This window comes from Xenopus tropicalis, chromosome 9 (assembly GCF_000004195.4).
Source record: "Xenopus tropicalis strain Nigerian chromosome 9, UCB_Xtro_10.0, whole genome shotgun sequence".
Classification (NCBI taxonomy): Eukaryota; Metazoa; Chordata; class Amphibia; order Anura; family Pipidae; genus Xenopus; species Xenopus tropicalis.
The window spans coordinates 40,159,995-40,173,975 of NC_030685.2; the positions used below are offsets into that span (position 1 = coordinate 40,159,995).

Below are 13,981 nucleotides of genomic sequence, written 5' to 3' on the forward strand. Positions count from 1 at the left end.
GCTTTAATCCTTTCTTGTCAAGGCCAAGTGATGCATTGCTCTGGATGCATTGCTCTGCTCAATGTGGCAGGTAAACAATTTGTCATTTGAAAACATATAATATAAAAGGAAATAGTGCCTGGATTTGTTGTTCTTACAAATTTCAATTTAATCCTGGCTTTATTCCAAGAGTAGTGCGATTTATCTATTGTTAAAATCATGTAAGTATATTGATGTTTTCATGTGCTTCAATTTCTTACTAGGAACTAAATCAAAGTCTACATTTTTGGACCTGGTGTAAAAGTAGAAAAAAAATTTGATTCCAGTACTGCCATTATGCCTAGATGTAAACTCCTATGAATGATCGTCATTTTGTTACATCTCTTGTAGAAATGGTGAAAAAAATGATGTACTTTCTTGCAAAGGCTGATTAAAGTGTACACTAAAAATGTTTGTTATGTGATGGTTAATAAAGATTGTCACAATGTTGACATTAACCATTTAGACACATAACTTTCCTTTGTTGTCTTTGTGTTGTTTTGTTTTTGGGCTGATATATATTTTTATGTATTGGACTGTGGAAAGCCAGACTATTAAAATACATATTAAAATACAGAAGCTTTGCAAAGCTTCACTGTGAGATATATAAAGTACAAGTTAGTATAGGCTGCTACAGCTCTCCTGAGACTGTCTTGTGTGTTTAGTGATTTATTCTTATAAGATGATGATGTAAGTTCTGTGTCCTACATAAAGGCCTGCGATCTTGCCTTATTTATGATTATAGAACACGCCACTGATATTTATATATTATATTGTGAAAATTTGCTCCCTGTAATATGCAGTAAAGCTAAAAGCCACCAAAGATCTTATAGAGAATCCTCGAGAGAATCTTGTAAGAAATCAGGACAAGGAAAATGAGAGAATTATTGGGTTCAAACTATAATTGCCACACAAAAATGTAATCTGTCTCGAGGAAAAACATATTATGAAGAAAAGTAATGCTCTCAACAGCTGAAGTGGAGTGAGGTGATCAGCTTGAAAATGCTAGAAATACAAAGCAATGCTGGAAGCAAACCCTTAAATAAATTATGATATTGAACCATTAATAGCATTACTGTCTTTACAACTTAGGACAAAGTGCTTTGTTACCAAAATAAAGCCACCAGCTCAAATTATGTGGGGTTATTAGGAGCTGTAGTTCTGCAACATTTCAAATATCTATTCCTGCTTTATGCTGGGGTCCAAGGAGACACTGTTTTGCAGCATTCAAAAGAGTTCAATGAAACACCAGAGGAAACTATCCAAAAATGCACTTAGAGGGTCTCTGCATAGTCAAATAAATACTGTATCATCTGATGCATTCACTGCAGTAATAACAGCCCCTTTATATTTGGCATCATAGCAATCCTCCAGTAAAATCTATGGCAATATCACATGCTGGTTGGCTTAACTGGTCCCAGGCTGGATGTCACTAGGTGTTTGTATAGTTTTTGGCAAATGATGATATACTTTCCATCTGAGAATCATGCTGCCATTTTATTTTCTTTTCCCAGGGATCCCTCTTATTGCTCTTGGACCAGTACATGCACAGTATAGTCAATGTTTTGATATTACCATTCTTTGCCGGTCCCAGAAGGTGCAAAAGATCCCTAAATGAGGAAACAAGATGGCGGCGCAGAACATTCATAGGCCAATCTCACCAGACCAATGTGTTTGGTTTTATTCACTAATTGCCACCAGGGAATTTGATAGTAAATTGTCATTTAATGCAACAGATTTGAATATGCTATGAAATTATGACATAGCATTTAATAAGGATTAGAAGAACAGAAACAAACAACTGTAAAATGTCATTTATTTTTTTAAAAATGACATCCCAAAGAAACATAAAAAACTTTGTACATGTTCAGTATAAATAATTCTGCTAAGGTTTATTGACAATAATATTATAGTTACAAATTAGAATCCAAGGTAACCTTAGAATTTAGTTTTTTTCCCACTTCCTCTCTCAGTTAGACATGTTTTTGGACGAAGAGCTGCAGAGAAAACATAGAACAGAGTGTTACCACAGTAAATGTGTATGACAGACAGGAAGATGGTGCAGGCACAGAGTTCAATGGTTTCTACTGAATGAAGCAAATATAACTCTTATTAAAACACAATACAAATGTACAGTGGTGCTTGAAGGTTTGTGGGCCGTTTTGAAAATACTTATGCATAAATATGACTTAAAAACTGATCTGGTTTTCGCACAAATTCTAAAAGTAGATAACGAGAACCCAATTAAGCAAATTAGTCAAAATCATAATGCTTGCTAATATTCTGAGCAAACGGATACAAAGTTACTTATCTGTGTTTGGCAAAAGTATGTAAACCTTTGCTTTCAGTAACAGGGGTGTCTCCCTCGGGCAACAAAAACTGCAACTCATTTTACCAGTAACTGTTGATCAGTCGTTTACATCACCTTAAAGGAATTTTAGCCAAATTCTCTTTACAGAACAACTTTAAGTCAGGACTGTTAGCGGGCCTTCTTTCCTCTTTCAGGTCTATCCACAATACTTCTACAGCATTAAAGCCTAAAGTTTGACTTTAAAACCTTAACTTTCCTCTGCTTTAACCATTATTAGGTATTTAGGGCTGTCTTGCTGCATGCTGCACCTTCCCCTGAGCTTTAGTTTTATTAATTAAACACCTAATTTCCCCTCCAAATGAACAGATCATTTTTGAGGTTCATATAGTTTTGCCACACACAAGTATGTAACTTTGGATCATGTTCCTCAATAAATAAGCAAGTAAAATGTTTTTTTTTTCATTGGGTTTCTATTATCAATAATTTCAAATTTCATATTTATACAGAATTATTCAACAAAAGGGTTCACAATCCTTCAAACACACCGGACTGCTTAAGGCCTAGAAGTAACATGCAGAAAGGGCAAGGTTTTATATTATTTTTTTAGATGAAGCAAATATAACAACTATGGTCAGATGTAACAAAGAAATGCCCTCAGGAGTTTTGGTCCCTGGAAATTAGCAGCAAGCTGAAACCATGCCAATGATTATTAGAAAAGTTTCAGTGCATATTTTATTTTCACTTGACACAGCCTGCATAAGCTAGCTCCTATGGGCTTCAAGGCTATGGAAAATCACAAAATCCAAAACCCATGGCTAATATGCAATCTTAACAAAGTTATAATCTATAACCACACTATAGTGACCTTCAAGGTAACCACCATCTGGTAGGGTCTTATAGCCTTATTCTACCTGTGAAAAGCAATAAATAAACTGTTAAAACGGTAAGAAGAAGTATTAAAGGAAAACTAAAGTTTAACTAAAGAAGTAGGCTAGAAATTTTGTATATAAAGTTTTAGGTTTCTGTACCAGCCCAAGTCAACCCCAGCCCTTTAGCAGGGAAGATCTGTACCTCCAAAAATGCCCCAGTAGCTCCCCATCATCTTTTCTGCTGATTCACTGCACATGCTCTGTGCTGCTGTCAGTTATTGAACTTAGGGACCGAATCACAATATACTGTATATACAGAATATAAATGTCACAATATAAGGCTGATTAGTAAATCATACAGATTGCTGGTGCAACACAGCTCTGAAACCAATGTTATAAAGATCAGAAATTAGTAATCAGCCCTGTAGCATCACCCTCAAACCTTATTTTATGCTCGATAATTTGCTACGTCCCTTTAGTTTAACTTCTCGACAGCTGCCCAGAGTGCATTGTGAATGTCGCAGACACTTCTAATGGATCATTACTGCTATAGAGATGCTGGACCCTTAGGTTGATTCAATATGTTCAGAATATAAAAATATGACATTCCTAGCCATATTAACTTTTAGAGTTTAGTTCTCCTTTAAGGCAAAATGTATGTTTAAAATATAAAAATATCTACTAAACCTGGATCAGCAACTTGTTTCTTCTTGGAAGTGACAACAATCTTATTGTCGTTCATCATCCTTACATCTTGATCTTCCACTTGATTACTGTTTAATAAAAATATTTTCACTTATTTCTAAGAAGCTAACAGTAAGTTAAAGCTGATAGAATTAAAAATGCATTCCTAAACTTTTGAGTAAGTTGACAAAGTCCAGTGCTGATTGCAGCCCCTCCAGAACCTAGTGCTATGAACGGACATTAAAGGAAAAATATACCTACCTTTTAGACATGAGCTCATTCAATTGGGCTTACAGTATGTAGAAAAGATTCATAAACACTTTCTGAACTTCCAAAAAAAAATGTAATTTTTTATTACATTTAACTACAATAGTCTACCTGTGTTGTCAGCAACCATTTCCCCACCCCATTCACAGTGCAATGCAAGATTCTGGGACTTAAACAAGTACACTTTAAGTACTAAAACCACTGTAAGCTATAAAGTTATAAATAGCTTATCTTCAATATTAAGTAATATAAAGGGTCTCAGAGGACCCCAAATGGTTCTTTGCAAAGCTACACTGAAGACTGTTTATATAAATAACTTTCAAAGCAGATCATTTTTACAGCTGTTAGATAACAAGGATAACAAAACATGGGATGATTGTAACATCAGCCTGGAACCCTACTTTGCGAGAAATCTGACACAGGCACACATGCTTCTGCACATGCACTCTTTCTTGCTGGTTATTTTCCTTCTTTTACATATCATTGATTCAACTAGTTACTGTGATCCAGCCAATCAGGTTAAAGATATGCAAATGAAGAAAGCATGCACAGCAGCTAAATTGCCAATATTCATTAAATGGGAAAATATGTTTATTTCATGAACGTGTTATAAAGGTGAATATGCCCATTAATAGTGGCCATAAACTCTTGATGCCTGCAAATATATAAATGTATGATAGTACATTCATCTGCATGCAGGGTTGCCACCTTGCCAATAAAAAAATATTATTGACAAGCAGTAAAGATAACAGAAACAAAAAGGCAGCTATTTTCTACCATAAAAGTTGACAACCCCGTCTGCGTGTATCCGAGGGGACACACAATGTTCCAAGATTGTAGCAATCCTATTTGTATAGAAATCTATTGGTCTGAGTTCATCATGTTATTACACATAACATGCTCTTTTTGGTATACATGATGTATGTATTGTACGCAGGGGTCCCCAACCTTTTTTGCGCCACGGACCGGTTACTAACAGGAAAATGTTTCCACGGAAGAGGGGGGGGGGGGTGTTACGGGTGCAGCATGTATTGCAGGTGCGGATGTGTGTACAACGCGTTCAATTGCGCCTTTATGTGCGGTGCATTAGTTTTGTCTTCAGTTGCGCAGCGCGCGCATTCATGTACTGAATTGGTGGTGCTTGACGCTCAGGGGAACACCGATGGCCCAGTCCCATGCTGTTCACGGCCCAGTGGTTGGGGACCTCTGTTGTACAGCATGTATTATTTCTTCTAGCAAAAGATTATTGGTAATAGATACTGTACCATATGGCAGTTCTTCTGTCAGCTTCTGAAAATTTCTCAGGATTTGCAAAGAGAATGGTATGATAAGGGATTACAGGATCACATGTTGGTAAGATCCCATGGGATATATGACTGACTTGATTTAGAATCCCATTGTACACAAGAAGATCATCCACAAGGAGCTGAAAGTGGAATGAGCAAAAATTGAATGAAGAAATGAGCAATGTACTAAATTTCCCAAAAAAAACGGAATCATGCAACCCCCAAACCATGTATTATAAATTACAAGTGTTTTTTTTTTCATTTTGCATTTACTGTAATGTTTGTACCAATAATTGACTGTAAAAATGTATGTAAAATTTCCCAAATATTACATACATAATCTAGTTGCATTTGTAATGTACTGCTATTTATCAAAGAACGCTCTATTGTGATTCTTTAGAGAATATCAGTTAAAACTAACTGAAGGTAGAATCAAAATGTAGCACTTACACCAAATTCTTTAACCCCTCTATGTGGGGTCTTAGCATAATTCCACATTTTTATCATCGACACTGTAGTTGGTTGATCAAAGACAACATAAATCCTATTGACCTGTTAAAATTGAAGAATGTAAAAAAAGTTAACAGATTTATCAATCCCCATTACAAAAAAATGAATGCAAGCATACTTCTATAACAGTTATGTAGGTTCTAATTCCTATTCAACTATTGAATTGAGTTTCTTTAACTTTTCTTGACATTAGAAATGGTTTAAAATTAATTATGCACAACAATTTAATTATTATTTTTGTTGTAAGGAAAATATTAACACCTTTAAAGGATATAATGGAGTTTGGGGGAAATTTTTTCAGCCCTGAACTAAAGCTATAATCATCTTACTTATTTCTTCTATCTTTTCTAGCAGCTGTGATACTAACATATTCTTTCTGCATGTCATAACATAAACATTTCTAGTAATTAATATTAAAGGGCTTTTTGTAAAAAACAACCCTCAGATTTAGAGGAAACCATGATAAGCTGCTATGGACCATTTCCCCAACTCATATTGGCTTGCAAAGTTACTCAACTCTTTCCTTACATTGTTTTGCATTGAAATAATGGATTCTGCTCCCTCTGGTTTTCAGAGAATCAGTGAATGGCCCATGTTTCCTCAAACTTACATTCCTCTCTGTAGGTTGGGACTATGGCCTCTTGCCCACCATCAGCCTCATCGCTACTCACATCATCTCCATAGAGTATAATGCTTGTGTAACCATGGCTTGCCTTATAACACCTCATTTGCTGAACTGAAAACACTCCTGCTTGCAGTTAGCAGGAGGAGACATGGTGATGCACAGATGCTCTAGAAAGCAAATCAACTTCAACTCTTTGATGACTTAAACAAGGAACAAGGTTAGAGAGGAGCTTAATGACTTCCAGCCTGTGGGGGGTGAAATGGCCTGTGCCATGTAGACACCCAATTATGGTTTTACTTCAATTCATAAAATCATATAAGGCTGTATATAAACAGTATACAACTGTACTTAAATTCCTCTGCGGAATAGTCTTTAGCACATGAGAAAACATATGCTGGCAAGGTTTTATGGCATTTCTTACTGAAGGCTATAAGCTATACAACTTGGATGATTCCTCTGCAGCCTATGCCTACGTAACTAGGTCTTTGTGTGATATATTTACCCTGCGGAGAGCTTACCCTGCTATTTTATTTGAAGGAAATGAAAACACTAGAAGGGTGATGGGAAGTGATATGATAGATTGTTCCTTGGCAAGATGAATAAACGTAAGCTTACATAAAGGTTTGATCCAACAGGATCTACCTTTAAATATTTCCAACAGACGATGGAAAAGGGATGGAAAATCTTTATCGCTGCTCAAAAGCTTATTCTTACATGGGCAAATGTATTTTTATGTTTAGTTATCAACAATCAATGAATTCAGTTGATTACCATGCCAGGAAGAATCGGTGAAAGCCACATGTGTCTTCCATCACAAGTATCATTCACATTGTCAATGAGCTTATCAGGTGTTCTAACATCTCCACACACTCCATCTAAAACGTTTATACTTTCTGGAAAAGCTGCAATATCTGATCAATAAAATTAAGGAGTCAATAAGCATTGGTTTCTTATAGCTGAAATGCTTAAAAACAAATGTAGTGTGTGTCTATTTTCAAACTCATCCAGGGTCTTAGGGCATTTAAATAAAATGAAAACATATTAATACCATAACAATAAACCTAGCAAATTATTGAACTTAATATCTTCATATTGGTTCCAAACTATCATTTAAAATTTCAGTACATTGTGATCATTTTTTGTGCTTAGATGCCCTGTCAAAGCTTTGGAATCTCATAATTTCAGGCACTAAACTATTATTTAAAAAAAAAAAAAAAATACTACTACTTTATAGTATTAGAACTCTAAACAGCAAAGGCACGCAATTTGCATGTGCCTGCTGTTGCCTATGGGGCCCCTGGGCAATCGTGCCCAAGGGTCCGTTCAACCCCCGCCTCTTCTTATTGCCAAGGGGGTGGGGAATGAACAGGAAGCTCACAGACCTAAAAGTGCAACAGAATGTACTTTTATCCACAGAACGTAGATTCTATGTTTTGTGGCACTTAAAGGGTTAAATGTTACTACAACTTTCTCTAGTGTTTCAGTCACAGCAACACCGTACTCCAAGTGCTGATGCTGAACTTTTACTATTTGCAACATTAGTTAATACAGTTTTCGGCACCACCTATGGAATATTTGTAACTATTATAAAATTTGACAGGTCAAACTCATTACTTATGCTCAGAAAGGCCAAAGAAAACAACTGTATCAACTAATATATCAAATTAAAATCCCCCTTACAGAGCTTCTCTATAGGGACATAAGCAGGTGAAAAGCATTGAGAAATTAAAAAAAAATATATAAAACGTAATCGAAAAAAGTCTTTATTTCTGGTGAATCTGAATAAAAAGTGCATTCAAGTGCATTCATCATTCAAATAGCACTTATATCTGCTGTACTATACAACTCCCACCAAAATAACAATTGAGTGCCAGGCTCAGGTCACAGCGGTGACAGGCACAAGGCAGCCCTGTTCTTGTGTAGTGTAGGTAGGTGTGCTGGGCTCCATTCCGCCCTACACCAGCAGGTGCGCCATCATTCGAACATCAGAATAAATATGTGATGGCTTGCACCTGGTCTTTGCAGTTTGTCCTTCTGTCAGTAAATGAGTAAGGCTTTTAAACAATCTTTTTTACACCTTTAGATGGTATATTTATATATATATACATTTCTGCTAGTAAAAATAAAATAATACAGGATCTCCAGAAAAACGTTAAATCTTAGGTTTATGGCTTTGAACTCTACTGTGTATACGGGCACGTAGTTTAAAAAAGTAGGTTGTGGGTGGTTGGGGGATGTCATGCCTTCAGCTTCTTATTCCCCTGTTCTATTAATGAATGACTGGGGGGGGGGGGCATATTTAGCTACATGTGGGGGGAAAAACGGGTGATCTAAAAATGGGTGTATGGAGTTTCAGTGCTTAGTGTCAAATCAATTCCATCATTCCTTGGTTCAGCTTCCAAGCAGTGCAGAAAACATGCTTACAAGAAACACAGCTCCAAAAAAAGACATAAAAAATATATTTCTGAGCTCCAACAACATTCTTTTTGATAACTACGTAGTTAACACTCTAGACAAATGGGTCTTGACTAAAGGCAGAGCTGCCCAGAAAAAGTTACTGCTGCTTTTCACAACACATCAAAAAGTAGACAAAACTATAGGGGGCATTTTCTATTTGTCTATTTTTTTTGGTTTTTTGTTGCCGAAACGTTTTTTTCACGATTTATTATGCAACAAATCCGAAAAAATACACCAGCTTAGACCTGTTGGAATATTGTAGAAGTAAATGGCAGATGTCATTTTTACAATCTGGACCTCAAGCTGGATGCTGGCTTTTATGCAACAATGCAAAAAAAGTCACTGTTTTCATGTTTTTTCCACAACTTTTTTTTGTTCATGCTTTTTCTATTTGGATTTATTCGGATCTACCGATCACTGACCTTGCTTTTAATGCAATTAAAGGGATTCCATCATGATTTTTTTAGTGTAGTTTTTAATAAATTAAACTGTGTACATTCATTCTACCATTTAAAATGTTATTTTTGAACCAAAAAAGATTGTTTTTTTAGCTGTAATATTGGTGTGTAGGCAGCCATCCCAGGTCATTGTGCCTGATCCTGATCTTTTAGAAGGAGCCAGCGCTACACAACAGAACTGCTTTCAGATAAGCAATTGTTTCTCCTACTCAGTGTAAAGGTCCCCATACACGTTAAGATTCTTCACCCGATATCCCCACCTATAGGTGGGAGATATCGGGGAACGCGTAGGCTAATTCCCCAGAACGATCGAATTATATTGGCGGCAATGGGCAGTCGGTTCGGGAACCACATCAACGAGCCGATTCGGTCCCCGATCCGACTAGATTTTTTAACCTGCCCGATTGATTTTAACCTGCTGATTTCAGGCCAGATATCAGTTGGGAAGGCCCGTCGGTAGTGCCCATACACGGGTCGATTAGCTGCCAAATCGGTCTAAGGGGCCGATATCGGCAGATAGAATCGGCCCGTGTATGGGGACCTTTACTGGAGTTACTATTGAGTATATATCCACCACTAACTGGGGTATGGGAGTATTTTTAGCAATACTGGGGCCAGGTTGATGTTATCTTGCTACTTTCACATTGTTCTGCTGATGGGCCACTGTTAGAGAAAGTGGGGGTGATATCACTTCAACTTGCATTGCAGTAAAGCGTGCCTGAAGTTTATCAGAGTCCAAGTCACATGGCTAAGGGCACCTGGGAACTAACATTTCAAAATTAAATACAAAAAAATCTGTTTGCTCTTTTGAAAAATGGATTTTAATGTGGGGTTCTGCTGGAGGAGTGTAGATAAATCATGCTTTTGTAAAAGATGTTTTCCTGTGATAGAATCCCTTTAAATATGGCATTATACACACTTGCATCTAAATACTCTTCAGATTTTTCCTAAAAGGTGATAGTAAAATAAAGCTACTAAAATGATTGTCTTTAGAGATAAATGTTTTTTAGCAATGCTGTACAACTGTGATAAATATTTATAGCCTGGATTATAAAAATAATGTTATACAAGTAGGTTTAAAGCTTAATAAGCTCTTTAAAAAGACACTAAGCTTTTTTAAAAAAAAAAGACCACATACTACTGAACTGCTTTAGATAATTTTAAAAACTGAAAGAATTAAAGAATCTGAGGAAGAGAAAGATCCCTATGAAGTGCGCTAATAATATTATGACAATTTATAATTTTTATAGAATCAAGATATACCTCTTTCAGCTACCTAGTAATAAACGGATACTAACACAGATGCAAAAAGCCATACTAAACTAGCCAAATTTAATCTTACTATGTCAAAATCAGTTGTTTTGACTTATCTATTTAAGATTTTTTTTGTTTAATGGAATGCTTATGGCTTAATAGATTGTACTACTCTCAATAACACAGAAGATATTCTTGCTGTAAGAAAGCTGTATTAGTTAGCCTAGCACACATCAAGAGCGTATGTAGCGTATTTTCGGCATGACGAAATCCACTTGCCGAGAATATGCTACATACACTTGAAAATCCTCTTACATGTGCCTGCACCCGAGCATATTCCATCCTATTGGGTGCAGGCACAGGTAGGAGGATTTTACAGTAGCAGGGCGTATTCTCTGTGAATGTTTTTTTCAGCTTGCCGAGAATATGCCCTGTGTGGCATTAGCCTAATGGGGTATTACAGTATAATATGCAAACATTTTCCCATCCACTGGTTTATAACAGTGATTCTTTACAATTTTTCAGCAAGGTTCAGAGGTGGGCCAACTCGGACGGGCACCCTAGGCGATCCGACTGGCCACATCGCCCTCACCGTTCCCCCCACCCCCCAGGCATGCACAAATGGACACACGCACACGTGGGGAGGCTGCGCGGCATGCAGAACTTCCAGACTAGGGGTTGGCACAGAGGTACCTGCTAGCGTCCCCTCACTGTGCTCCCTAGGCAGGTGCCTCTTCTGGCAAGGTCTAACAAGCTTGATCACCCAGTTGATCTACAGGTGTCTGAAAGTGTAAATTTATAAACTGCCCTATGTGGACATAAAAGTATGAATAGTATTATTAAGCACACTGCTACATTTTTGAGCTGAAGAGCAAATAATTTACTTTGGATAAAGAGCAAACTGACATTTAGAAATCTAATTAGTATTGGATATTAGAAAGAAGAAAATCCTGGATGATCCCTCTACATTTTATTGCTCCTACATATTGCTTCATAAAGGATTAAATGTAGTTTTTGCCTGACTATTTATACAGTAATATTGCATTGCTGTGCCCATGTGTTTATCTGCATGCAAACCATAGCAGGCATGGCAATGTCAGTTGTATTCAATTGTTATGTTTAATGTACTTTCTGCGATCTATTTGTCAAGCTGCATTCAAAAAACAATATAATGCTGTCTAAACCCCAGGCTTCCAAGTTGTGTACTCATTTCAGCTGATCACATACCTCTTGGTCTTATCCTGCTATACCAGGATTTTAAAATGGTAAAATAATATGATTTTGTTTAAACTATATATTTTATAGTAAAAAATGAAAAATATAAGAATTTCCTTGATGCTTTATTAATGTAGTATCACCTCTGCATTTACAGATTAAATATTACAATTACGGTACTTATAATTATTTAAATTACAGGCATAGAAAACCTGAAACACTTGGAACCTCAGGTTTTTGAAATAGGGTATCTTTTCATAATTTAGATCACCATACCTGTGTCCTAAAAATCATTTTAACATTTAATAAATGCAACTGTTTTTCTGTTTCACACAGCTTAGTTAGGAATACAAGTACATACCTTAAGTCTGCTAAAATAATTTATTTATTTCCTGTTATTTATATAGTGGCAACGTATTTTGGCAGCACTTTACAGAGATTATGCATCATTCACTGCCCCACAGTGGACAGTGGTCAATTTAGCCAGATGCCAGTTTACCAGCCTGGATGTTTTTGGAGTGTTGGAAGAAACAGGAGTACCCGTACCATTTTATTATTTTTTAGAAAAAGAAAACCATTTTTAAAAATTAGATTTGCTTAAAATGGAGACTATGGGAGATGGAATTCCCATAGTTCAGAGCTTTCTGGATAAAGGGTTGCCATACCTGTAATCTTTACAGAAAATGGTTAGGCTTTTAAATTGTAAGTAGTGTACTGAATGTCTCATATTACTTTAGCAAAGGATACTGTTTTCAGTGAGGTTGATCTTTTCTCCATGTTCACTGAACATCTCAAGACCATTTAGGCCAATGTAGTATGGGTCTCCCCAGCTGGTAATAAGTTGCAGCTGAAAGATAACTGAAAATCAGCGTTAAGAAAATTAAATTTTAAAGAGAGTACACTTTTATGCAACATGAAAGCATGTTACTGTAAATCTCCACATCCAACTACAGTATTCTTATGATAGACAATGTAACAACGTATCAACATTTTATACATATTTTAACAGTGCAACAGTGGCCAAAAAGACTGACAATTCATTTTTTTAGTGATATAGTTTTATATTACCATCTGAAAGATACATTGTATTGTACCATTTGTTAGGAGTTCTCTGCAAGGATATAGCAGCATCAAAAAGAATGCGTACGAGAATATGGTACAGCTGATTAATATTGTACCAATTAAAAAATGAGAGTATGGATTTGATTCCCTGCTACAGGTAAATACACTGATGCGATTTAGCACATACATCAGAAAATTAGTTCCAGTTCTCATTACAGATTCATCACATATCTTGTCTAATGTATATGTAAAGTTCTAAACAGAAAGCATATCTCTTTAGTCGCTAGTCACTATGTCATACAGACACATGGTTAAAAAGTAGTTGTGGTTAAAAATCAAATATCTATTAAGGGCTGACCTTGATGGACATGTATGTTTTTTAATCCACAGATGTAACTATGTATGTATACGGCTAAATATGAGCAATGCCATATTTATTGAAGAGCAAGAAAATACACTAAAAGCTTTGAATAATGGCTCGAAATTTCCATATACTATAAAGAGAATAAATAATGCTAAATAACACAAAAGGATACAACCACATGGCATCAACGGTGCCTCATAATCCATTGCCGCAAACTCCATGCACTTTGAATGGCTTCTACATAAAAGCAACAAAAAAAAATATGCAATGAAATACACATCAAACAAATTAAAAAATAAATAATTACTACACTACTAATACACCGTTATATTTAGTGTAGGAATCACCTACAAGGCAAGGGTTATTGATATATAAGTGTATATATTTTTGACCAAGTGTGGCATCAACACCTTTAAAAGGCATGAGTTTCATATCTTTAACCCATTATTTTAGGCAGACTGTCTACTTAGAAACAGTGAATACTGCCATCATATCGGACAATATCAGTAAAGCACAAATCCCAATGGACAGAAGTCAGGGTATCTCAGCACTGTTGGGTCTGAAAATGGAAATTGAGATCCCCTCATTTAGGCCAGTGGTC

The 13,981-nt window shown here is 36.1% G+C and overlaps 1 protein-coding gene across 1 annotated transcript in view; it reads right to left on the reverse strand.

Annotated features, from left to right (window-relative positions):
* Positions 1-1,817: 1,817 nt before the first annotated feature.
* kiaa0556 (protein KIAA0556 homolog) overlaps positions 1,818-13,981 on the reverse strand; it is a 72,578-nt gene continuing 60,414 nt past the window's right edge. Inside the window, exons 22-28 of the mRNA XM_002938284.5 lie at positions 13,553-13,617; positions 12,702-12,812; positions 7,342-7,481; positions 5,886-5,987; positions 5,415-5,575; positions 3,886-3,971; positions 1,818-2,015 (exon numbers count right to left, since the gene is read on the reverse strand). Of these exons, the coding sequence (XP_002938330.1) occupies positions 1,957-2,015; positions 3,886-3,971; positions 5,415-5,575; positions 5,886-5,987; positions 7,342-7,481; positions 12,702-12,812; positions 13,553-13,617 (724 nt within the window). The 3' untranslated portion in view covers positions 1,818-1,956. The remainder of the gene's footprint in view (positions 2,016-3,885; positions 3,972-5,414; positions 5,576-5,885; positions 5,988-7,341; positions 7,482-12,701; positions 12,813-13,552; positions 13,618-13,981) is intronic.